This window comes from Helobdella robusta, assembly GCF_000326865.2.
Source record: "Helobdella robusta unplaced genomic scaffold HELROscaffold_39, whole genome shotgun sequence".
NCBI classification, from domain to species: Eukaryota; Metazoa; Annelida; class Clitellata; order Rhynchobdellida; family Glossiphoniidae; genus Helobdella; species Helobdella robusta.
This window is the reverse complement of record NW_008704865.1, coordinates 1,529,144-1,554,941: the sequence shown is the minus strand read 5'-3', so window position 1 is coordinate 1,554,941 and position 25,798 is coordinate 1,529,144. Positions and strand designations below refer to the sequence as shown.

The 25,798-nt window shown below is 31.9% G+C and overlaps 3 protein-coding genes across 3 annotated transcripts in view; all 3 read right to left on the bottom strand.

Moving 5' to 3' along the window:
- Positions 1-8,310, bottom strand: part of HELRODRAFT_120014 (hypothetical protein) — a gene marked incomplete at both ends in the record, with an annotated part of 11,069 nt that extends 2,759 nt beyond the window's left edge. The window contains 6 exons of the mRNA XM_009024141.1: positions 2,699-2,840; positions 3,541-3,648; positions 5,087-5,261; positions 6,726-6,770; positions 7,835-7,919; positions 8,226-8,310. Coding sequence (XP_009022389.1) covers positions 2,699-2,840; positions 3,541-3,648; positions 5,087-5,261; positions 6,726-6,770; positions 7,835-7,919; positions 8,226-8,310 — 640 coding nt within the window. The remainder of the gene's footprint in view (positions 1-2,698; positions 2,841-3,540; positions 3,649-5,086; positions 5,262-6,725; positions 6,771-7,834; positions 7,920-8,225) is intronic.
- Positions 8,311-9,487: 1,177 nt separating this feature from the next.
- Positions 9,488-10,164, bottom strand: HELRODRAFT_84056 (hypothetical protein; the record flags this gene model as incomplete). The annotated part of the gene is made up of 4 exons (XM_009023993.1): positions 9,488-9,558; positions 9,652-9,724; positions 9,907-9,964; positions 10,106-10,164. The coding sequence occupies 4 exons, from the start codon at positions 10,162-10,164 to the stop codon at positions 9,488-9,490; spliced, it is 261 nt and encodes an 86-aa protein (XP_009022241.1).
- A 5,159-nt stretch (positions 10,165-15,323) lies between these two features.
- On the bottom strand, positions 15,324-20,701 carry HELRODRAFT_84318 (hypothetical protein; the record flags this gene model as incomplete). Its single annotated transcript, XM_009024027.1, has 17 exons — positions 15,324-15,469; positions 15,773-15,813; positions 16,045-16,191; positions 16,346-16,423; positions 16,591-16,694; positions 17,104-17,199; positions 17,502-17,626; positions 17,841-17,985; positions 18,114-18,245; positions 18,494-18,551; positions 18,803-18,959; positions 19,093-19,204; positions 19,515-19,592; positions 19,747-19,812; positions 19,912-20,032; positions 20,309-20,426; positions 20,599-20,701. The coding sequence occupies 17 exons, from the start codon at positions 20,699-20,701 to the stop codon at positions 15,324-15,326; spliced, it is 1,827 nt and encodes a 608-aa protein (XP_009022275.1).
- Positions 20,702-25,798: the final 5,097 nt, after the last annotated feature.

Genomic DNA, 25,798 nt, shown 5'->3' with positions numbered 1-25,798 from the left:
TAAAGTATGTGGATGGACGAAAGGAAAGTGTAGGCATGGTGAGACGTGGTGGTGGGATGAAGATATAAGAAGGGTTTTGGAAGTCAAGAAGGAGAGGTTTAGGGTATGGAGAAGGGACATGACGGAGGAAGCGGAGTCTGAGTATAGGAAGGCTAAGAAGGTTGCAAAACAGGCAGTGGCAACTGCAATGACGAAAGCATCAGATAGGTTAATGAAGGAAATGGAATCTGATGTGAGTTCGAGGAAAATGTTCAAAGTAGCAAAGCAGTCAATGAGGGATAGGAAAGATGTTATAGGGAATGGATGTGTTTGGGATGGATCTGGCAAGTTGTGCATAGATGAGGAGGAAAAAGCTCAGGTGTGGAAAGCTCATATGGAAAGGTTGATGAATGAAGAGAATGAGTGGGATGGAGATGTGGAATCCGCGGTCACACACGGACCTATAGAGAAAGTGACGAGGTAGGAAGTAGAGAAAGCAGTTAGAGAAATGAAACTAGGTAAGGCGACAGGGGTTTCGGAAGTGGCGGCTGAACATATTAAAGCGAGTGGGGTGATAGGAATTGAAGTTATGATGAGAATTGCTAACAGTATGTTTGATGATGAAGGTATACCTGAGGATTGGCGACACAGTGTGTTGGTGCCGTTGTATAAGGGCAAAGGAGATGTGAGAGATTGTGGGTCATACAGGGGTGTGAAATTACTAGAGCACGGAATGAAGGTAGTGGAGAGGGTGCTTGAGAGGAGGTTGAGAAGTATGGTGACAGTTAATGAAATGCAGTGTGGGTTTATGCCTGGTAGGGGAACGGTGGATGCGTTGTTCATGGCGAGAATGTTGCAGGAGAATTATAGAAAGAAGAAACGTAGATTGTACATGTGTTTTGTGGATCTAGAAAAGGCTTTTGATCGAGTACCGAGGAAGGTCATTGAATGGGCGTTGAGGAAGAAAGGAGTGAATGAGAGACTTGTTAAAGCTGTGATGCAGCTGTATGAAGGGGCAAAGACAAAGGTGAGGGTTGGAAGGGGGATGTCGGACGCTTTTAGTGTTAAGGTAGGAGTGCATCAAGGATCAGTGTTATCACCGTTTCTGTTTGCAATTGTGATGGATGTTGTGTGTGGAAACATAATGGAGGGGTTGTTATTTGAGATTTTGTATGCAGATGATTTAGTCTTGATGGCTGATAGCATGGAAGAATTGCAGTTAAAATTTGACAGATGGAAAAGTGTTATTGAAAAGAAAGGGTTAAAAGTTAATATTGGTAACACGAAGGTAATGGTGAGTGGGGAAGGTGGGGAACGAGTGATAAGTAAAATAGACCCCTGTGGGGTATGTGATAGGAGAGTGAAGGCTAACTCGGTATTGTGTATAGGATGTCAGAAATGGGTGCATAAGAGATGTAGTGGTGTGAGGGGGGCACTGAAAAAGGTGGAAGGCACGTTCAAATGTAAGAAATGTGTTCATGGTGTGATTAATAGGACGGACGCAAGGACGGGGTTGAGTGATGGTATTGAAAGAGTGGAAAGCTTTGTTTACTTAGGGGATAAGCTGAATGCGGATGGAGGATGTTTGAGCGCAGTTACGGCTAGAGTTCGTGTGGGATGGATGAAATTTAGGGAACTGGGTGGGGTATTGTGTGGAAAGAAATGGTCAGTGAAGATGACAGGGAGGGTATATAAAGCATGTGTGAGAGCAGCGATGATATATGGTGGTGAAACTTGGGTGTTGAGGAGAGAGGAGGAAAGTGTACTGCAGAGGGCTGAAAGAGCTATGGTGAGGATGATGTGTGGGGTTAAAGTGAAGGATAGGAGGAGTAGTACAGAGCTGATGTCAATGATGGGACTGAATGAGGATATTGTGACATTGATAAGGAGATCGAGATTGCGGTGGTATGGACATGTGTTGAGAAGGGATGAAAGGGTCGGGATTAGGCGAGCGTTGGAGTTCGAGGTTGAAGGAGTGGTAGGAAGGGGTCGTCCGCGATTGGGATGGAGAGAGCAGGTGGAGAAGGACAGGGTGAAAGCGGGGTTGCGTGATACTGAGGCGAGTGACAGATGTGGATGGAGTCGAGGGGTATTTCGGTTTCATCATAGGTAGCCAAACGGCAACCCCCGATCTCGGGGAAAATGCCGTCTAAACGTGTGTTGTTGTTGTTGTTAGTGGTATATTTATAATATGTATATACTTTTGGAGTAGCGTACAAATCTGCACAAAAGAAAAAAAATTGCGCGCTTCTATATGCAAAAATTTAAAGGGAAAACCAATCATCACCATCGTCGTCGTCGTTGTCCTCATCGCCACTATTTCAAATTACATCACCCCATACACACATCATCATCTCCATAATAATAATAATAATAATAATAATAATAATCATCATCATCATCAAAAGAAGAAGTAGTAGTAGTAATTAGTGATCCAATCTTTTTGGTAGGTGAATCTTTCTAACTAGTGCACCAAGAGAAAATGTTTATTTATTAACTGGCTTCATTAACTCAAATTCATTGTTTTGTTTGTCTGTTCTTGAAAAAAAAACTAATTAATCTATTCAAACTTGGAGTTCGCTAAGAAACACTGCCAGACAGATGACAATTAACATAAACAGAGATAAACAACAATGAGAAAAAAATATCTAAAAATAAAAAAAAAATTATTATTCCTGCAAAATATAGTACACACAAATAAAAATAATACAACACGTACAACAGGAAGCTCCATTAAGAATAGGAATGGGCTGGATCCTAATGGTCATAAGTACGAGCGGAGTTTGCTGGTAGGTCAGCTGATTGGCCACAAGATGTCCATAGTACTTCACATACCTAATTTGACTCGGAATTGTGACTCCCTATTTGGATAGGAAAGGGAAATATAAGTGTGTCTATGTCTATTTATGTGTGTGTGTGTGTGTGTGTGTGTGTGTGTGTGTGTGTGTGTGTGTGTGTGTGTGTACGATTGTGCGTCTGTGAATCATTGTTTTTTTGTGTGTTTTTTGAGAGTTTTTACAAATGATGAACAGTCTGAAAGAGTTTCCACATAAGAATAATTAAGCGAGAGATTAAAATTATGAAAAATAATTGTTTTAGTAATTTGGATAGTAGTAATTACAATACAATATGCAATGGCTATGATTACAATAACGCAAACAACTATAATGATATTATTAATTATAATGACATTAATAGTAGTAATAATAATAATAACAATAATAATAATAATTAATAGCAATAGTGATAATTTGGAGAACAACAATAATAAACAAAACTAATTGTTATTCATCAACTTACAAAATTTCCTAAACATTTAATGATTTAAATTTTCAACAGACATGCCAACCAGATAGCAGCAACAACAAAAATAACAGCACGATCATTCTATTGTAAACATAAACACGTTAAGACATAGAGCATCATCAGCATAAAACTTAAACAAACAAACCAAAAAAAAACACAAAAGAAAATATAAATCTAAACAATAAATTAACTTAAACAAACAAACGAACAAACAAACAACGACACAACATAAAAACAAGCAAAACGAAGTCAAACTTTTTTATTCCTTGTTCTCGTTTCCCCATAATAACTCAAAGCTTCCTCAGCGGTCTTATGCTTTTCCCTGTGTAAGAGGTATGAGCATACCATGACCCCTGTCCGGCCCTATGATGATGACGTTTGCGATGAAGATGATGACGATGATGACGTTTATGAGGGTATTTGTGATGATGCTTTTGATAAAGACGTTGGTGAAGATGTTGGTGATAATGACGATGGTGAATGACGATGACGTTGATGAAGGTATTTGTGAGGATGTCTTTTAATGACGATGATGGCGTTGGTGAATGGGTTTGTAGTGATATTCCTTAATGACGATGATGATGATGTCGACGAAGATGTTTGTGATGACATCTTTTATAGACGATGGCGAGATGATATGACGACGACGACGATGATGATAATAGTTAAAATATGTAAATTTGATATAGATGAAATATAGAAAAGACAACATTATAAACCATCAACACCTGCTCAATAAATGTAACAACTTAACACTCACCATCATCATTGCAACGATCTTCATATTCGTAATTATTATTGATGTCACTTGATGTCAGCATCATATTCAACGTCAGCCATAAATATCGTCATCATCATCATCACCATCATCATCATCATCACTATCATTACCCCGACCTCCGCCATCACCATCATCACCATCATAAAATGGCCAGGTTAGTAATCAACCAATCTATTTCATCATCACTCCCCATTATTTGAATTGAACCAAAAAATATATACATTGAAGCTTGAAGCATGCATTGTATGGTATGATATCATATTGTATATCATAAAGGTATATGGTAATTGTATATCGTATCATAATGTATCGTGTATGTATTGTATATTGATATATTTTAAACAAGGCAACTAAAATTTGAATAAAAAAATTTGTTTATTTAGTAAGTTATTCACCTGTTGAATTGAATTTATGACCAATAAACAATAATGCTTGAAAGTACACTAGTTGAGAAATGGAGCTATTCAAATGAAAAATGTTCACTCTACTCAATAACTGAGTTGAGTGTCAATCTGTCTGATCTCTCTATTTTTGTAATCCTAATCCATACTAATCTTGATCTCTTAATCTTTGTAATTCTAATCTCTACTAATCACATCATGACAATTTATAGTACCACCATCATCACCAATGATGATCCATGAACTTTTAAAAGACCCCTACTTTATAAAAAAGAAGCCATACCATCAGAAAAAATATTGGCAAGGCCTGACATAACATCATCTCATCTTTATCATTATTAATATTATTATTACTACAACTACAACTACTTTTATTATTATTATTATTATTTTACTCAACAATCACCAACAATACTACAACCTCGTCTCCTTCTTTATCATCATCACCATCTCTTTCATCATAATAATCATCTCAATCATCATCATCTTCATTGTAATCTTCAACATCATCAGTATCACCGTACTCTTCATCATCATCATTATCTCCATCAACATCATCTTCATCACCATCACTATCATCATCACTATCATCATCGTCGTCATCATCAGCGTCCTTCACCTTTCCAGCCTTGCAGTGAATCACAGCTACATTCTGGCAATGCTGGCATAGCCATTTGTCGACGTCTTCACAAAAAGGTTTTAGTAATTCCAGTGGAGGTGGATGGTGGTCGTTGAAGGGATAGTACTCCACTCTGTGGTGGAAGCGGCTTTTGTTGTAGCTCCTCTCTGAACATCTGCGCGCGCGGGTGTGTGTTTGTGTGCGTGTGTGTATGTGTGGGTGGGTCTGTGAATGTATGAGTGCCTTGTTTGCACTCATCCTCAATGTTCATCATCGTCTTATTACTATTTTTTTGTGGACACTTTTCAAATTCATCATTCGTCAAAATATGTTACACACCATACTATTGTATATTTCATTTTGAAATTTCATCATCAATTGATTGACGTACATTTTAACTCACGCACATTTTAACTTCCGTCTTAAAATCCTATTTTTCCCTTACGGTCATCAGCATCACATTATCATTATCATCATCAAAATTAATATACAAAACCATTCGTCGTCATCAGCATCTTTATTATCTTCATAATCCACAATTAATATCGTGTCATTATTGTAGATACAGTACATGTTATTACTCCAATTAATTATTCTACAAAAAAAGGTGTTCAAAAAATAAAAAGTACAATCCACACACGCTCACACACGCACACGAACACACACAACACACACACACAAGCGCACATTACATTGAGGTATGTTCTAAAAAATAGCACTGAAATAAATACACACCTTAAATATCCACACACACACACACACACACACACACACACACACACACACACACACACACACACACACACACACACACACACACACACACACAAACACACACATCAATTGTTTTCCAAGTTACAGTCTATTCAAAAAGGCAAACCAAGGATGGTGAAACATTTTCGTCATTCGCATTACATACCGAAGATGATGTTGTGAAGGTAATACGTGAATCTCCCATAAAAACGTGATTGTTTTTTTATAGAACGTATTTTATATAATTGAGCAGCGCACACTTTAGTTAGTAGTTTGATGTTATCAGCAAACGCAGGTACCATATATCAATCATTTTTATGCCATCATCATTCATCATCATCCAAAGCACTAAGCAGACGCCTATATATAAATAATTAGGTGGGAATAATTAATATATCTTTAGGTCATTACAATAACCATGCCCCTACTTTATGCACACACACCACGCACGCGCACACACACACACACACACACACACACACACACATATATATATATATATATATATATATATATATATATATATATATATATATATATACACACCCACACACACACACGCAGGCACGCACCAACACACACACTCTCTCTCTCTTTCTCTCTCTCTCTCTCTTTATGTTAGTACACACACAAAAAAAGAGAGTAAGAATTCATTCATCTATTAGTTAGTTCATTTATCCATCCATCTATCATACAAAAGTGTATTATTTAAAACAACCAACAGACATACATACAATGACAGTCATACACATACATATAAACATGAATACAATCACACAAACATATATACAGGCATAGAAACATACATACAAACATGCATGCAAGCATACAAACATATATACAGACATAGAAACATATACATATATACAAGTACATACAAACTTACAGATTGTATACTTTGTAATGGTCTTTGTGCTTGCTGTCTAAAAACCTTTGATGTCAGTGAAAAAATAAAAAATATAGTTTTAAAAATAACTTAATAAGACACACAGACATATTTAAATTAAATTAAAATGCTTTAGAACTTCTTTTCAAAAGTTTAACATGCAATTAATAAAATAAGAAAAATATATAACATCATGATTATTATTAGATTATAAAAAAAAACTACAAATTGTATGCTTAATTTTTTTTATTATTAAATTAACAATCTCTAATTTATTTGCATAGACAAATGAATTCTAACAATCATAATTTCTTGAATTTTAAAAATACAAGTAATATATATCATATTTATTCTATACCATATCATACCATTTATATAGGCTAAAATACAGAACATTTTATATAAAATATACCACATAGAATCACAGTATTGAATTGTAGATTAACATTATATACGATAAAGTATATCGCATATGAAAGAAGTCAAATATAAAATAAAATTTTATACAATTATAAGATCAATTTGGTTTCAAAATTATATTTTTATGAATAATAACCAAATGTGAAAATTATCAGTGTTTTTATAGGAAAATTATAGAATTGAATAATATAGTGTGTTTTTCGTTAATGATGTATGCAAGCATTTTAATAAAAGTTTTTGATGAAATTTTAAAGAATAAATTTGTAAAAAACAAATGTCAGCTTAGGTCTATGGGAAATGTATTACATCAAAAGAAAAATACCAGTATATATGATCTATGTATATAAAGTACTGTAAGAGACATTAACCAGAATAACATTGATATTATTGAGAATATTTTTATAAGTTTAAATAAAATTAAAAGTTTCAAATGTTTTTCACTGAATTTTTATCAAATTATTATCACAAATATAAGTAAGAACAAGTATTAAGACAAGAGACTAAGAAAAATTATATCAAATCTATATTTTATTCTATCTGACATTAAGAACTTACAAAGTTTAAGGATCACATTCTTTTTGAAAAATTTTATATAAAATACATAAAAATTATATAAAATTTAATAATTAAAATTGTTAAAATTAAATAAAAGAAACACTAGATAAACTGTGCAGATAAAAATAGATAACCTGACGACATCGTGGATGTTATTTCTGTAAACGCCTTCAAAGTTCTCGGCCGGAAAGCCCATAGCAATGATATTAGGGTAGATGTCTTTGAAATATTGTTTTATTTATTTTATTCAGTTATGATTTTGTGTCAGTTTTTATTAACTGATTAAATTTTGAACCATAATTAAACAATTAATTAATTAAAATTTAAAAAAACTCTTTTGTTGTATTAAAAAACAATCTTTCAACTTAATAATTTATTTAGTTAGAGAGACTCAATAAGAAATTATAGCCTTAAGGCCATTGTATACAAAACAGATCAATTGTATCATTTTTTATATCAAAATTAAAATATATTATAAATAAATAGAATAATTTAAAAATATATATATAACAAATTATTACAAACAAGTCAAATCAAGATCAAATCCATCTTCCTGAAGCCTCCTCTTGTTCTTGCTTACGATTCCTTTTATTTTATTTGCGACAGCCATGATTTATCTATACAATTTAAATCAGTCCCAAACAGCTGGCAAAAAATTTTACTAATTTTAATTGAACTTTGTTTTTTCAGTGAGTTCTTTTCTTCCTCATTTAATTAAAAAACTTTAAAAAATCAAATTAAAATGATGAAGATTTGCTTGGAAGAGAAAAAATTGAAAAAGTAATAAAACCCTGCCTAAACAAATGTGGCAGACGATTGTTTGGTTCAAATCCTCAACATTACTTAAACCTTAATTGATTCCGTATTAGAATCCCCACGCCATCTTAACCAACGTAGTGTCCGTAACAAACAAACAAAATTTATATCACCAGGCAGGCTAGATTTTTTATAAAAAATTCGTCTGAAAAGTCAAAACATAAGTATGGAAAGTCAAAACATTTTATCAATAAATGCCTGCATGCTTGTTAGTTATTTTAAAATATTTATGATTTGAATTGAACAGCAGTTTTTAGTTTTCATTGTATGTTACACATAAATCAGTTAAAATATTATTGTATATTAATTATCAGAAGATGCGAATTGCTAACAGTAGAGGAGGTGGCTTTACTAAACGTGATAATGTTCAATTTCAATCGAACAGAAGCAAACGTCATACCTTCCAACATTTCGCTCCATTTTTTAAATATTTCTCAAGTATGATTATAACGTTACTTAGGTTATTAATCAAATTGTTAAAATTAATAAGCTTTTCAACGATTTCCATTATTTATTAATTTGATTAATGATATATCTGGACCTGCCCTTGTAACAACATGTTATCATATAACAAATCTCATCTAAAATTATTTTGGTTGAGCTTACAACAAACAGAAGAGGGACATTTTACTTTAATTCATTTAAAATATTTGACTGCTCTTATCTACCTTACAATTAATAAGTTATCATTGAGCAACAACATAAATCAATGTTATAGATTAACAACTCAATATAATGGAATAAAATTTAGCAGAATTATCAGAAGACTAAATAACTATTTTGGTCATTTACATAAGATTTAACTCTTGGGTTATATACAACAACGTAATTTCCTACAATGAATATGAAAACCAGTAGAGCTAAATAATAAGCAAAATATAAACAATTCTTACAATAATAATAGTTTAATAAACATAAAAATTAAAACAAATTTGAATATTAGTGGTGGTGTTGATAATTAAATATTGATCTCAATGCAGATGACCAACTCTGTCTCTTGGAATCAATCTTAACTCTGAACCATGCTTTAAAAAGACATTACCTAAAAAAATTAATTGAAAAATCATGTTACTATTATTAGTAATTATATGATTTTGAAATAAAAATTAAAAAAAAATAAACTGTCACCACACACCAGCAGTTTGTGCAGGGTTTATCCCAATGCCATCATTTGTTATTATTGCACTGGTCTCTGATGGAACCTTAAACTGGAAATTAATTATATTATATCATATTCAGATGAGAAATTTTATTATAAATTTATCAATTAATAAAAATAGAACAATCATTTTGAAAGTAAGATAATTTATTTAATTCTGATTTAATAGAAAATAACATGTTTATTGAGATAAATGTCTATTACAAGTATAACAGAATGTAAAAAGCATACCTCTTCTGCAGCAAATTTAAGCACAGCTGTGAATGGTGTTTGTTCAGGAACACTCAAACTGAAAAAAATTTGGAAATGTTGAAACATAAAAAATAGAAATCCTTGGATGACTGCTCGCTTAGATTTATTTTTGCATATAAAATTAAATTTAAAACAAATAGCTGTTATATTTATAGTAAAATATAAATAATTTCCTCACACTTTGTATGGTAACTTGGGATCGGATGTTAGAATTATTTTGAATGTGACTTTAGTCATAGTGGTCGACCTTTAAAATTTGACAAATTTCAAGTAATATAATTGAAAAGTAAAAAGCAGAAGGTATTGAAAACCCACATGAAAGGGAAAAACCAAAAAATGTAGAAAAAACAATGAGCATATGGTTTTTTGTGTGTAATCGGGTGTAAATAATTAGCCAAAATCATTAATTAATTATAACAATTTAAGTAAAAAATTCCATACTAAACTGACATGTTTTGGTCGCTAACTTTTTAGTTAAGAAAATATAATATTTCGGAGGAAAAAATTTAAGGAACCACGATCACGATAATTAGTTATCACAAAATAAAAAATAAACAACGTGTGCCAGCAAAGAACCCTTTATGATGTGCGTTATAGGATTTGAACTATAATACCTAATTTGAACTATAATATCTAAACCTTGACGTTAACAGCTTTAGCAGGTCACTTCTAATTTTAACTCATGTTATTTCATGTTGTATTTTTTTATGAATTTTTTTATAATCACTCACAATCCAATAAATACAAGAATAAAAATACAATAAGAAAAGTTTCTAATAAAAAAAAAACTACAATAAAAATCGAATTATGAAATAAACGTTATTAATTTTTGTTAGGCGCCAATTTGCTTGATTGAATCACGACAGAGATTACGTTTAGACTGAAAATGTACAAAAAATCGTTTAAGGCTTGTTGGCTGGCACTCACAGTACTCTCAATTACATACGCGTTTGACCGGCTCACCACTTTGATTAACGTCTCTAAAAAACATGCGAGTGAATATGGCTCTCTCGCAGCCAGGCTCCAACATGAGACAAATGCCTACTGGGCACTTCCAGCTCTAAGGAAATCCGGTTTTGTTCTCTGCAATTTAGCGAGAACAATTAAGTATTCGTTTTAAAACGTAAAAAGTAGAAATTTTGCTGTCAACATTGAAAATTTGGGTCTAATAAATTAAATAAAATGAATAAACAAATATAATGGTTTTCCAATTTATTAAAATTTCTATTTAAATAATTAAACAGCCAGCGCGGTTCCTCTGTAAGATAATCACTTTAATTTTAGTTCCTTTAATTTAAACCAATTAAACTTTTACGATAATTTCTTTTTAATTGACCACAGCCAAACTGAAAATCTGCAATCCTCATTTTCTATACGACCACGCTCAAATCAAATCTTGGTTCAACAAACGTTCCAAAAACATGGGTATTATCAAATCCTTCTAAAATCTTTCTAAAAAGTTCGCTCAGTGATTGATTAGCTAGGTTAAAACACATCAATGAAAGTATATATTAGATAGACATTTACAGTACCATAATCTTTTTAACTATAAATCAGCGCAATGAACATTAGCTCGATATACATTTTGATATAATATAGGCGTTACATTCTCAATTTATTGAGTTATTAAAATTTAAATTTTAAAATCGTAAAGCTTTCTTTTACAAATGTTTCCTGATATATATTTTTAATATATATTCTTAATGGATGAGTAAGTAAAGCAAAAAGTTAAGCTACGTGAACAACTTTGGATAGCTTTGTAAATTGAAAAAAGAAACAATACACAATTCAAGATGTGGGATTTGCATATTTGCCATATTCAAATTCAAATATATTTCTACATTAAGTCACACTATAATAATAATACCAATAACATTTGTACATGTATATATATATATATATATATATATATGTATATATATATATATATATATATATATATATATATATATATATATATATATATATGATAAAAAAAATATTTGACTACCATAAGGAAATGATGTAAAACACATCTTCCAGTTTTTAGTTGTATTGTACATATACATAAACATACAAATGAACATTAAAAGATAAATTGTCTAAAAAAATAATCAAAACAATCTATCAAATGCTGCCTGCTCTATTCAAAACAACGTAAAAATGTTTAATTTCAAAATAAAAAAATTAACAATAATATTCATTTTAAAAAAATGCTGCTTTAAAGCTTCAAAAACTAGGGAGAAACTAAGAGTAGATATCTAGGTTACATGACACAAATTGTTAGCATAAATATGAAAGATCCTAAAACAGAATTTTACCACTTTAGTAAATTAAAGGATTATTATTATTACGGAAATTTATATACAACGCTTTTTTATTGTTGAATCTCAAAAGCGATACTAAATCATAGACAAATAAGACGGACATTCATTGTGCAAATAAATAAGTTTTAAGTTGACTTCGAAATTAAGCAAAAGATATATACCATAATGTAAATAAGTCAACAAAAATACTGAAAACTGTTCTATTAACATAACATTCATTAACACTTTCTTTAAAATAGATAGATATTAGAGTAACCTGCCTGTGGAATAAAAAAACATTGAAATGTTTGTCACAAAGTAAATTATAACTTAGTTTTTCGTTTTTTGAAAAAAAGCCTAGAAAATGAATTGACATCTCGTTTGTCTATGGGCCTGGGAACTGGACGTATGCAGTATGGACAGCCCTTGCATTCATAATAATTCACCACCCTGTCAGCACTCAAGTAGGTCACCCAGTTGCTGACATATTCACTCACAGTACAATCTGATCTCAAGGTGGGGCAAGCCATTTGAGGACATACCCAAAACTGTATGAGAAAAAGTTACTTAGATTAAATAAAAATATTGAAAAAAATTCATCAGTCATGAACAAAAGAGTTTCTACTCTCTCTAAACTAAAGTATTTTAACTTTTAAATTAAAATAAGCCCAGTATATTCAACTCTTAAAAATTTAGAACAGCAAGAATTTAATAATTAATTTGAAGTGGAACTTACTAATTACTAATAATACTAAATGTTAAATTTAAAAAAAACTAAACAAGCAAATAATTACAGGAACAGCGTGATCATCCGGAGGAGGTGAAACGGTTGTGAGGGTATCATCGTTTCCAACTAATCCTCCACTAACTAGCTTGTGTTCCCAAGGAATCAAAATTATGGACAATGGAATAACAACCAAAATTCTACTTCTAATCCCTAAAAACATTTGGAAGACGACAACTAACAAACGATTCTTTAATTTTAGTACTTTATAATTTATATGAATTTATTCGATTTTATATCTTAACAATCTGAAACGCAAAACTCGAAAAACCAGCAGAGCAAAATTCGTGCAGACGATATTAAGAGCGGAACCATTTAAAATAAATTAGTTACGCAATAGATAAAATAATGTATATGTATATACATATATTTAATAATATAGAACACAGATATATATATACATATATCAATTAAAATTTAAATTATATACATATATATATATATATGTGTGTGTGTATTTTTATATAACCACCTATATGTGTGGCTTGTGCTTGTATACTTTTTGCATTATATAGAATTGATGGCATAGTTCATTTATTGATAAATATGACATGACTATGTAGCTATATGAGTACATAAACGTATTTAAAGATAAATGTATGGAAAACATTTGCTTTCCCAGTAAACACGTTGACTCCAAGGACATTTAAAAATGACGACTCCTCCCATCATAATGTGACACACCTTAATGTTATTTTGAAAAGAAAAGCGCTCTACATTCCATGAAATTTTGTTAGATTAATTGCTGATATGGTATATAATATTCATCCTATTTTAGGCAGTTAATTGTAATCTTTTCACGTTAATCTTTATTTGGAATGAGCGGTGTTTTACGGAAAACTTTTTCGCAATTTTACTTTAAACTTCATATAATTTCGTTTTTCAAAGAACCTAAATGAAAGCGCTGCACCCATTTTTATCTATTTTATTTTTATTAAAACGAAGTAGACACTAATTTTTGTTTAATCTTGCTTTAGAAAAACGCAAGACAGGACAAACAAAAGTACACTATATTCAATTCAATATTTGCTGTGTTGACTGAATAACAACGAAAAATCTAATGTTTAACGACGTTGTTATCAACAAGTAAATTAATTAGAATAAATTCCTAACGTTTCATATTAATTATTCCACCCAAAACTGCAGATCATAAAAGTCACAACCACATCAGATGAGTCATCACGAGAATAATACAATTTACTGACAATACCGTATAGCCTATTACAACTAGAATATTCACCGCCAGCCATCACCGTTATCAAAACCACGATACGTCTCATCATCTCATCCTATTGTCGTCATAATCCCATCAAAAACCATCACCATCATAATCGTCATCATCCTCATCCTCACCATCATCATCTTCATCACCATTTTATGCCTTTCTTCTTTTTAGGCTTTTGTTTAGCGGCAGCAGCGGGTTTTTGTTGTCGCGGGGCGTTCGGATTGACGGCCAAATTTGTAGCTTGTTGTTGGGCTGCACCGGCGACATTAACTTTCGGCGAGCCAACGTCTCCCCCGTGCAAATGACTTCCCTCAGATGCATCCCTGTAAATTATTTCATATTTCAAAATTTCATCCGGTTGTGCCATTGACACAAACATCTAAGAAAATTCTATTTATATTTATTTCAGAGATCAAAAATTTACAGGATACAAAAGCCTATTTGCCGAACGGAAAATTTAGATTAACTAGAATGAGAAAATAATTAATTCACAATTAATTCATAACTATCTCAAATAAAGTACAGAACGTTGAAAAGATTATATTAATGTGATACAATAGAAAGAGGCGATAGACACTTTGTAAGATTATTCTGGAAAAAAGAAAATATGAAATAAATTTTCAGTATGAATTATTTGAAAAACCACTTCTTGAAAGAGTTAGAGTCTGATAAGAAACTAAAAGGAACGATAAAAATATGCGAAAATAGATCAAACATTTTGAAAAAAAAAATAAAAAAATTCTTACAGCCCAGGAACAACAGTTGAAACTGATCCTTGCGTACCTTTGCCTACATGAATTGTAACGTTAATTAGTCAATCAATCAATCAATCAATCAATCAATCAATCAATCAATCAATCAATCAATCAATCAATCAATCAATCAATCACAGACTTAACTGATTAAAGATTTAAACAAAATCGTCCAACCAATCACATTTATCCAGTCTAATAACAATTGCCTATCTATATAACTCAACTTCATTTCAATCATCAAATGTGATCACCCTTCCAATCAGCTATCCATCCATCTAAATCAAAATCATCCATGACTGAAATTCAACTCTAATCACTCTTCCCAATCTCAATAACAAACACATCCGTCAATCCCAACGGGAACAGACGATCCAGCACGAACCAATATCCTTCTTCCTGTTCTTCTTCTTTCCTCTGTAGTAAGACCTCTCTCTCATGGGCAGCCATCTTTCCGGATCGGGAGCCACAATCGGATCGTAATTCTTAGGAAGGACTGACGGTGTATGGATTTTTTATCGGATGAGTAATTGAACGATGAGGATGGATAGATTGGTCTATAAATAGCAATGAATGAGTAACGGATGGACGGATGGATGAATGACGGATAAACGAATGTGGATGAATTCACGGAATAAAAGAGTTAACTAATGATGGATAGGAAAGTGATAGAAGGATGGCAAACGAGCTAGAACGACTATATACACACAGTGAGTTAAACTGGAAGTAAAAAAAATGAATGAATGAAAAGTGAGTAGGAGAAAGATGATTGATTGTATCGCAAGAAGGTTTTCTCTACTTTTCTTCTTCTTATGCCTTTTTTTAAACAAATCTTTAGATCTGAAATTTAAAAATAATCACCGTCTCATTTTCAGATATCATTTTCATTACCATCCTCCTTGATATCATCGTAAATTGCAAATTTATAAACGACTGAATGAAACACGACAGACAGCAATATGCAAATGAATCACACATAAGTTACAAATAAAATTTTGAATATTACAACCGCGGATATCAAATCACAATCATCAATGACAAACGAAAAAACATCATCATCATCAATCCAACCCCTTCGTAAGCGGCCTGGGGGAGGCTTCTGTCGTTTTGGCAGCCTTCTTGACCCACTTATTGGCGAACCAGCTCGCTGATGATTCTAAACTATCTAGGTCAATGTCATGGGACAGCTCTTCTATTGGCGGAAAGTGTTTGCTCATCCTGTTCATTTATTGGTTGATGTCAATTGATCAGTTCGTTGTGATTGGATAGTTGGAGAGTCATTACTTACCATTGATTAATATGAACGATAATAAATATTATAGTAGCAATAATAAAAAAAATTAATGGTGAAATATGTAAAAATCCTTCCTACTCTTGGGCTTTTTTTGTGTCAAATTTAGAATATGCCAGTATCAGCTGGGCTAAGATTTTCAAATCATCAGGGTTGTTCCTGTTCAAGGTGAATGACTTTACTATCATCATCCTCATTACTTTCAACAAAAAACAAAATTAACGAAAATTCGAAAGAACAAAAACGAAAAACAACTAACGAGACGTGACTAGATAAATAAATAAAGAGACAAAATTTACAAGCACACAACCACAATAAAAATCCACCTCCTCATCTGCTCCAGCATCTGAGCAGCCACTTGCGGCTTCCCAATGTTCAAATGAATTTGCGAACTGGCTTTTATAAGGCTTATTAAGTCTGGTGAGTTGGACTGCGATGATGTTTAATATGATGGTGTCAGCAAAACTATTTAGAATTTTAACAGAAATATTACTAATAGCTAATAAAAATTGTTGGAAACCAGTGGTATTATATGCTTTTTTGCAATCGTTTGGAAAAGAAGCAAAAATTCATTCAATACAACTCTATAATATTTAAACTTTTGTAAGCCAATTAAAAGCTATCTAAAAAGGACGAAATTCTCTCTTCTAGATAAAATTAAACAAACATGTTTCAAAATTCATAAATTTTTCAAAATCAAAGGGAACCAAAATATAAATTAAAATTATAGAGGAAGCACAAAGGGCCAAGTCCACTTATGCTTTTGTTATTAAATGACATCAAATAAAAGTATAATAAAAAACAATTAGCAATTAAAACCAGCTTAAATTAACAACAACCTTATTTTTATGATACCATTCGACCGCCTGATTGATAATCTCCGACGCAGCCTCCTTATCTTCCTGACTCGTGTATAGCGTCACTAACGTTGATATCTGTGTTGTCATGGTGTCACTATCAACAATATTCAAAAAATATGAAGGCAAAAACAATTTAGAATAGTCACACAAATTACTATTCCATTTACATAGAAGACTAAATTGAACCTAAATACTTCTCCACTAATAACCAATTGGAAGGCCAATTGGAAAACCATTAATCTTTTTTTAAATTGTAAAAATTACAAGAGACTTCATGGAATCAAATGTTCAAAAATCAAAATAGACATAAATTTGTTAAATAAATTGAAAACGAATGAATGAATGAATGAAAGAAAAAGAATGAATGAATGACAGACCACTCCAGGTGTATAGGTGTCCTCTCCCAATGTCTTCAGAACGTCACATGCCTTATAAACATGCTCCTGAGATAAATAGATTTGTGCCAGAGATAGCTTCAATTCCAGCACGTCAGCATTTTTGCCTTCCAACTTTTCAATGTTGCTCTGAGTGGGCAATGCGATTATATATCAAATAAGTTAACCGGACAACTTGAGCTATTAATTTACCTATTAAGTAACATTAAAAGAGTGATGTCAAAATATAATAAAACAATTAATAATTAAACAAACACATACCACACATATGTCACACTCACACACACACATACACACACACATCATACACACACACGCCACATAAAAACACCTGTAGCAGTTTGATGGCCTCTTCTGAATTCTTCTCCCTCAGTAGTTGAGTGGATTCGATGAGGAAGCCCTTGTTGGCTGATAATGATGAAGAAGACTGTTGGAGGAGGTGGGCACATTTGTGGCACTGGTCAGCCTGATGTTAGTGTTGTGGCATTAATAAACAAGCTATTGACTTGAATTTATTTGACTAAGACAAAGTAATCCATCCATTCAATCATTTCAACAAGCCAATCAAAAAAATTGAATGACCGACCAACTCACCTGTCCAGCATACATATGCAGCAAGCATTCATTGACAGCAATGGATTGTTTCTGCCTGCTAACCAACTTGTGCTTCAAATCTCCCGATGTTGCTGCCTTAATCCTCTTCTTTGAATCAAACATGTTCTGATCCTGTATAGATACAAGTTAGACAATCAATCAATCAATATCAATCTTCGTTTTTGACAAGTTAGACAGTCTCATGACAAATATTTCTACAATTTCTTTATATTCATTTTATAGAATAGCTAGCAAGACTATATAGTTAAATATTGCTTTAATTAAGATATATTGTGAAAGATTTGTCTCCATTTATTTAATCAATCAATCATTCATTCAATTAATTAATTAATAAATTGACCAATTAATCAGAAACCAACCTTATTGATGGTGATGATATTGTTTGAAGCTACAGCCAACAGCACCGGGTCTAAAGGCCTGAAAATGTAACAAATAATAATGATGATGATGTGATGATGATAGCCACATAAAAAAACAATCATTAAAAAAATCTATTGTTAATTTCATTATTTATTTATTTACTATCACAATATTATAAAAAATTAAGAAAATAAAATTTGCTGATCGCAACCCATGGCAATAGATGCAGCACCAACTTAAACAACAGCAACGTCATCCAACACCAAAAGCACCAACATTACTATACTAAAACAACCCAAAACACAAACTTGAGTTTGACGACTTGATTATAGAGTTTCAGTGCATCATCTTTCTTGTTCAGTCTCTGCAGCACGTACCCCATCTGGACCCAGATGATTGCCAGCTCTCCATCTATCTCCTCCTTCGAGGCATCCGAATCATCTCCAAAATTTTCTTTGCACAACTCTACAAATGAGTTAAATTCATCATATTAGTTTCATCATCACAATCTTTTTTATATTATCACCATCACCATCCTCATCTTAGTTCTCTTCATCATTACAACCATACTCATCGTCATAACCACCGTCAAATATACCTTCAGCTCTTTTGAGTTTCTCATAAGCAGCTTGAAATTGACCTTGGCCTGTAAGCTTGCAAGCAGCATTGTAGCACAATTCATATGTCTCTTCCCTCAATGAGATATCCTCCTTCATTCATTCATTGTAATAGATTGATTGATTGAAAGTGATTGATTGATTGGCCGACAAAACTACTGATTAGTGATAGATGAATTGAATGCAATTGATTAACGAGTGCATTAATTACCTAATGGAAGACTTTTTGAGAGATGCGCAATGAAACTTGTTGAATGGTAGTTATGTTTTTATTGATTGATTTAGTTGAGGAGACTTATTGGCAAGTAAACAATTAAATGTGAATCTAAATTAGTAAAAAATTAAATGTGATTCTAAAATAGTAGAAAATTAAATGTTAATCTAAAATAAAAAATTAACAAACCACTTGATCATCAGTATATAGACAGAGGGCTGCCACAACTGCAGACAAATTAGTTTCTCTTTCATCTTCAAAATTACCCTTGATTAATTGATCAATTATTTTTAAATTTTATCATTGAAATATTTGGAAAAATAATGGAATAAATCTATCAGAATGGAAAAAAAGAATGAACTTACTTATAATCTTTGATCTAAAAAAAACATAAAAAGAGTTGTCTAAAAATAAAACTAACAGCTGAATTTTTTATAAGGTCTCTGTATATCTCAAAGCTTTCATTGTACATCTCCAGGCGATAATACTTGAAAATTAAATCAAGAAATAGTATTAATTAAATTCATTCATAAAATAGGTACATTAAATTTAATATAACATTGGCAAATATGTGAAAAAATCTAACAAGTTGTCCTAATAGTTCTTTCAATCTTGGATCATTTGGGTCTCCTAATTTGATTGTCTTCATGGATTCCTCGTTCCTGTTCAGTCTATACTCACAATAGGCCTTCTCAAATAATAATTCTCTGTGTTTTTGTGTTTAATGAGCTGGATAAAATTAGTGTTTGTAGTACTGAACTAACAAAACTTTAATTTCTGAATACTCTAAACCAAAGTCTAAACTTTATAATATTTGAATATTATAATGCATAAAATAAAAGATAACAGATAATTTTCCACATAAAGAAATATCTAATAAGTCTTATCTTATCATTTGTTATTATAATAGTTAAGTAAAACTCAATTTTCATATAAAAAAAATTAAATAAAAATTAAAAGAAGTTTTGTTTAAAAAAACTAACCCTGAAAGTTTTGGATTCTTTTTCAGAGCAATGAGTGCATCTTCATATTTGCCCAAATGAACCAAACTGACTATTTTGCAGTGAAAAACTTTTTCATCTTCAGGCAATTCTTGTAGAACTTTGAAATTCAAAAATTCAAATATTTTATTTCAGGTGATAAAAAATCAAAAAACATTAAAAAATTAAAAACATCTGGAACAATACAAAATAAAAAACAGACATGGATAAATCACATGTTTTAATAATATACAATACAGGCCACAAACGATCGTGAAAAAATAAAAACCTACTCTTATTTGTAACTTTTAACGCTTTCTCATAATCTCCATTCTTGCCTAGCCAATTCAATTCTTTAATCAACGCTAAAACGTTTGGCGAACCTTGCGCCGCCATGATTGTCTTGCTGACAAGTGTATCAGTTAAAAGTGAACTTAAAAATTTTTAATTTTTTGAAAGTCGTTCTATACACATAACTAAAATAAATATAACGGCCTTCGCTCACTTTTAACGGTCGAACAAGTTTTCTTTCGGAAAAGATTTGGAGGGTGATTTATTATCGTTCGAGTCAAGAGTCGGGCTATTTGACATGCTTGGATTATTGGCTTACGAAATTGCATGGATTTTAACGAGCAAGCTATATGAAATATTTACTTGACTTAATATGCTTAAAACATTGTAGTAATTCTCTTTAATTTTATTAAATAAAATTATAATTTTATTAAATAAAATTATGTATTATTAAATTATTGTTGTTAATTTGAATATAAAAATTATACTTTTGGTCCTGTGAAATCCGGTGGCTTTTTACTGAAGCCGAAGGTTGGCTTAGTAGGATTGAACTAAAGTCACCCTTTTTTTACACTATTCGATCATGTTAAAAATTTGTTTGCTCATGAAATAAACCGCCTTAATAGATCAAAATTATTATTTGAACAACTATCTTTATTATATTCAATGAATATTTTACATTCTGCTGGTGCTCATAGAAATTATGGTTGCTGGAATCATACGTTGGCTTACTGCAGTGGCTTACTGGGTCTCATACAACAGTGTCATGGCGGTTTTCTTTACATATAATGCTTTAAATAAGTCAATATATTTATTTCACAATTATTTTTGTCAATATAAATAAAGAAATTGCTTTTGTCTGGTAAAATACTGTGGCCAAGTAAAGCCTTATGTTGGCTTAATCGGATTTTTTTTCATATATACAATACTATGAGATCAATCAATCAACCAATCAATCAACCAACCAACCATTCATTCAATCAACTAATCAACCAACCAATCGACCAATCAATGAACCATATTTGAAAAATATTTGCAAGGCTTGTTCAAACTCGAACAAACACTCAACTGTACAGATCTACAAACAATTTCAAGATTTTAGTAAAGAAAGAAAAACACAATAGTTGCTTTTATTAAATCAAGAAATATCCAAAAATTATATAACCAAATTAAAAAAACTAGAAACCAGTTAACATTTAATAAATAATTAAATAAATAGACACTATTAAAAAGATTGTTCAAAAAGGTAAAATTTAAGGCGACGACGAGAATAAAATGTAGTTTGTTTTGTTGGTTTGAGGCTGTGAAGCGAAAACAAACACATCACAAAAAACTAATAAAAAGTCGCAAGAATAGTAGTCAGTCACCTACCTACAATTAAATTACTCTCAGGGCCCTAGCTTACTTATATTCATTAACTCAACTCACCTACCTACAAATATGTTTTTCTACTTTTTTGGAATTTTACGTTTTAGGTATTTTATTTTACATATTTCAGCGTTTTTATTTTACTTGAAACTTTTTAACTAATGTTAAGCCCTAGCCTACCTACGATTGTTCAACTCATCTCAATCCCTAACTTACCTACGAATTAAATTAAGTCTGGTAAAGAAAATAGAAAGTTGAAGAAAAACATAACAACAACGACACCGAATGAATGGATGTTGTGTATGTGTGTGTTTTATTGATGTGTGTGTGTAAATGTGCGAGCGTGTACTCTCCAAAAACTTCACTCACTACGGACGAACCTCCATTGCACCGACCATCATTGGAATGAATTTGACCGGATACTGAAAAACACTAAATTGAAAAAAAAATTCTTTAAAGTAAAAAACAAGCCATTGGAAAAAAGTCAACTTATCTTATTGAGATGACATATTCGAGTACTTTTAATGGTACGATGGGACAAGAACAAATTTTCTTTTAATATCATCTTCAAATTGTCATCGGAACGATCATCATGAGACCGTGAAACATGCTGACGCCCACCACAGCCCACCTCTCATCATTCTGTAGACAAGTTTTTTTTAAATAGCGTGTTGGTAAATAATCAAGAAACAAAAGAACGAACGAATAAATGATTAACTGAATTATTGAATGATTGGTTGAATGAATGAATAATTAATTAATCAATCAATAAATGATTTAACAAATGAATAGAATGAATCAATTAGTGGAGGAATAATTTGAAAGATAGTGATAAAATGAATGAGAAAAAAAAACTAAACTATACTTCAAAAATCGTCATTGCTGTTTTCATCAAATTGTCATCGGAACGGTCATCATGAGACCATCTGACGCCCACCACTGCCCACCTCTCATCATTCTGTAAAAAGTTATTTTTATTAGCTTAGTAGTAAATCAAGGAACAAAGGAACGAACGAATAAATGATGAACTGAATGATTAAATAATTAGTTAAAAGAATGAATGAATGAATGAATGAATGAATGAATGAATGAATGAATGAATGAATGAATGAATGAATGAATGAATGAATGAATGAATGAATGAATGAATGAATAGAATGAATTAACGTCAATTAATGGAAGAATAATTTGAAAGATTGAGGGAAAAAATGAATGAATGAGTAAAATAAAAAAAACGAAACTAAACTTCACTTCAAAAATCGTCTTTACTTCAATCCATTGCACCGACCACCACATTCAGATCGGCACACAAGATTTCATCCGAACTTCTGAGTGTCAGTCGAACAGCCAACGAACTGATTCTTCCTACACCACATCATCATACGTAAATCATCATGAGACCACCATCTGAAACGTGCTGACTCCCACCACTGCCCACCTCTTATCATTCTGTAGACAATTTTTTTATTAGCGTAGTAGTAAATGGATGTTAGAATCTTAGAAGCAAAAAATTATAAAATTGAAATAATGGCAAATAAATAATAACTGAAAATAATAAAGAGATTAAAATGTAAAAAAAAAACTTACCGTCGTCCATTCGACAAAGGCAGAATGTTGAATGCTATCCGGTTCCTACGTTGTCCTCCAAAACTGGTGCCAGTCCTCCTCGAGATTGTTGCTGAAACACAGCCCGTGGAATGGAGAAAGAGAAAATTTTCATCAGAAAGCTTAGCGGTGCCTGCATCTCAAATTGCTTAATAAAAATAATCCTATCTACCTATTCAATTACCTTAACTAATCTATATTAAATTGTTAATGGTACGATAGTCGAAAGTCCCCCTTCATTCTCCCTCCTTGCATAGAGGTTCACCGACAGCCAGGGCACCGGATAGTAAACCATTGCCATGCGGATAGTAGACTATTGCCGTGCGGATAGTAAACCATTTGCCGTCCGGAAGCCGTGCGAGTAGTAGACTATGGTCGTGCCGCATAGTAAATCATTACCGTGGAGATAGTAAACCATTGCCGTCCGGATAGTAAACCATTGCCGGTTCACCACTGGCTACCAAGGCTTACCTCTGACAAGAGACTTCGAAATTCAGAGTCTATCGGCAATCGTACCCTCAACTTACCTATTCATTACAATTAAGCCCTAGCTTACCTAAAATTGCAAAACTCAAGAGCCCAATTCATTGGCCAATCGGCACCCACCCCACCACCTACGTAATGCCTTGGGCTCCAACTTAGTAATAATAATATAAAACTTAAACCCTAAATCTATTAATATGCTAAAACGTAGCCTTAACTTACCTATTCATTACATTACGGCCTTAGCTTACCTAAAATTACAAAACTCAAGAGCCCAATTCATTGGCCTTTCGGCACCCACCCCACCACCTACGTAATGCCTTGGGCTCCAACATAATAATAATAATAATGTAAAACTTATAATTAACCTACCTATCGATACACTCACAGCGTTTTAATTTACATTACAAGATTGTTCCTAGAATTACATTATTGCCCTTAACTACCTATGAAATTAAATTACTCTCAACCTTAGTAATAATAAATTAGAATGTGTAATGAAAATAAAATTACGCTCAAATACTAACATATGTGTATATGTATGTATTTGTGTGTGTATGTGATACGCTGATGCGTGTAATGTAGTGCAAGAAAAAATAGAAGCGATAAACTTACGCGCCTACCTATTCAACTACATTAGTGTTGGATGCTTCCTATATATCCTACCTACAATTAAAATTATGCCTATCTAACCTACCTATATAGCTACTTAATGTAATTGTGTGTGTGTATGTGTGCGTGTATGCATTCTTACTTAATGTTAAATTACAGAGAAAAAAGAATAAAACGTATCCCAGCCAAGCGTGTGCTCTTTGCCACTGAATGAACGAACGTGGTCTGATATCTTCCACGATGAACTCCTATGGAAGCCACAACCTGAATGAAATGAATAAAATGAAAACAATCTTATTTAATTAATTTAAATGAAAATAGAGAAACGAGCCGCGGTGAAACCCGCCAGCCGGAAAATCCAGCCAACTGGCAAAAAAAGGAACCGCAAAAAAACGTAAAACGAACCACAGCCAGGCGTGCATTCTTTGCCACTGAATTAACGAACGTAGCCTGACATCACAACCATTCTGATCTCCCACGATGAACTCCTCTGAAAGCTTCAACCTGAATGAATGAACCTAAATAAATGGAAAAAACTTATTTAATTAATTTAAATGAAAATAGAGAAACGCAAAAAAGCCGACCGGTCGGCAAAGAAAAAAAAAAACCTCAAAAAAGGTATCTATACAGGATTTATGCTCTATATAACTCTATATAACTCTATATAACTCTATATAACTCTATATAACTCTATATAACTCTATATAACTCTATATAACTCTATATAACTCTATATAACTCTATATAACTCTATATAACTCTATATAACTCTATATAACTCTATATAACTCTATATAACTCTATATAACTCTATATAACTCTATATAACTCTATATAACTCTATATAACTCTATATAACTCTATATAACTCTATATAACTCTATATAACTCTATATAACTCTATATAACTCTATATAACTCTATATAACTCTATATAACTCTATATAACTCTATATAACTCTATATAACTCTATATAACTCTATATAACTCTATATAACTCTATATAACTCTATATAACTCTATATAACTCTATATAACTCTATATAACTCTATATAACTCTATATAACTCTATATAACTCTATATAACTCTATATAACTCTATATAACTCTATATAACTCTATATAACTCTAT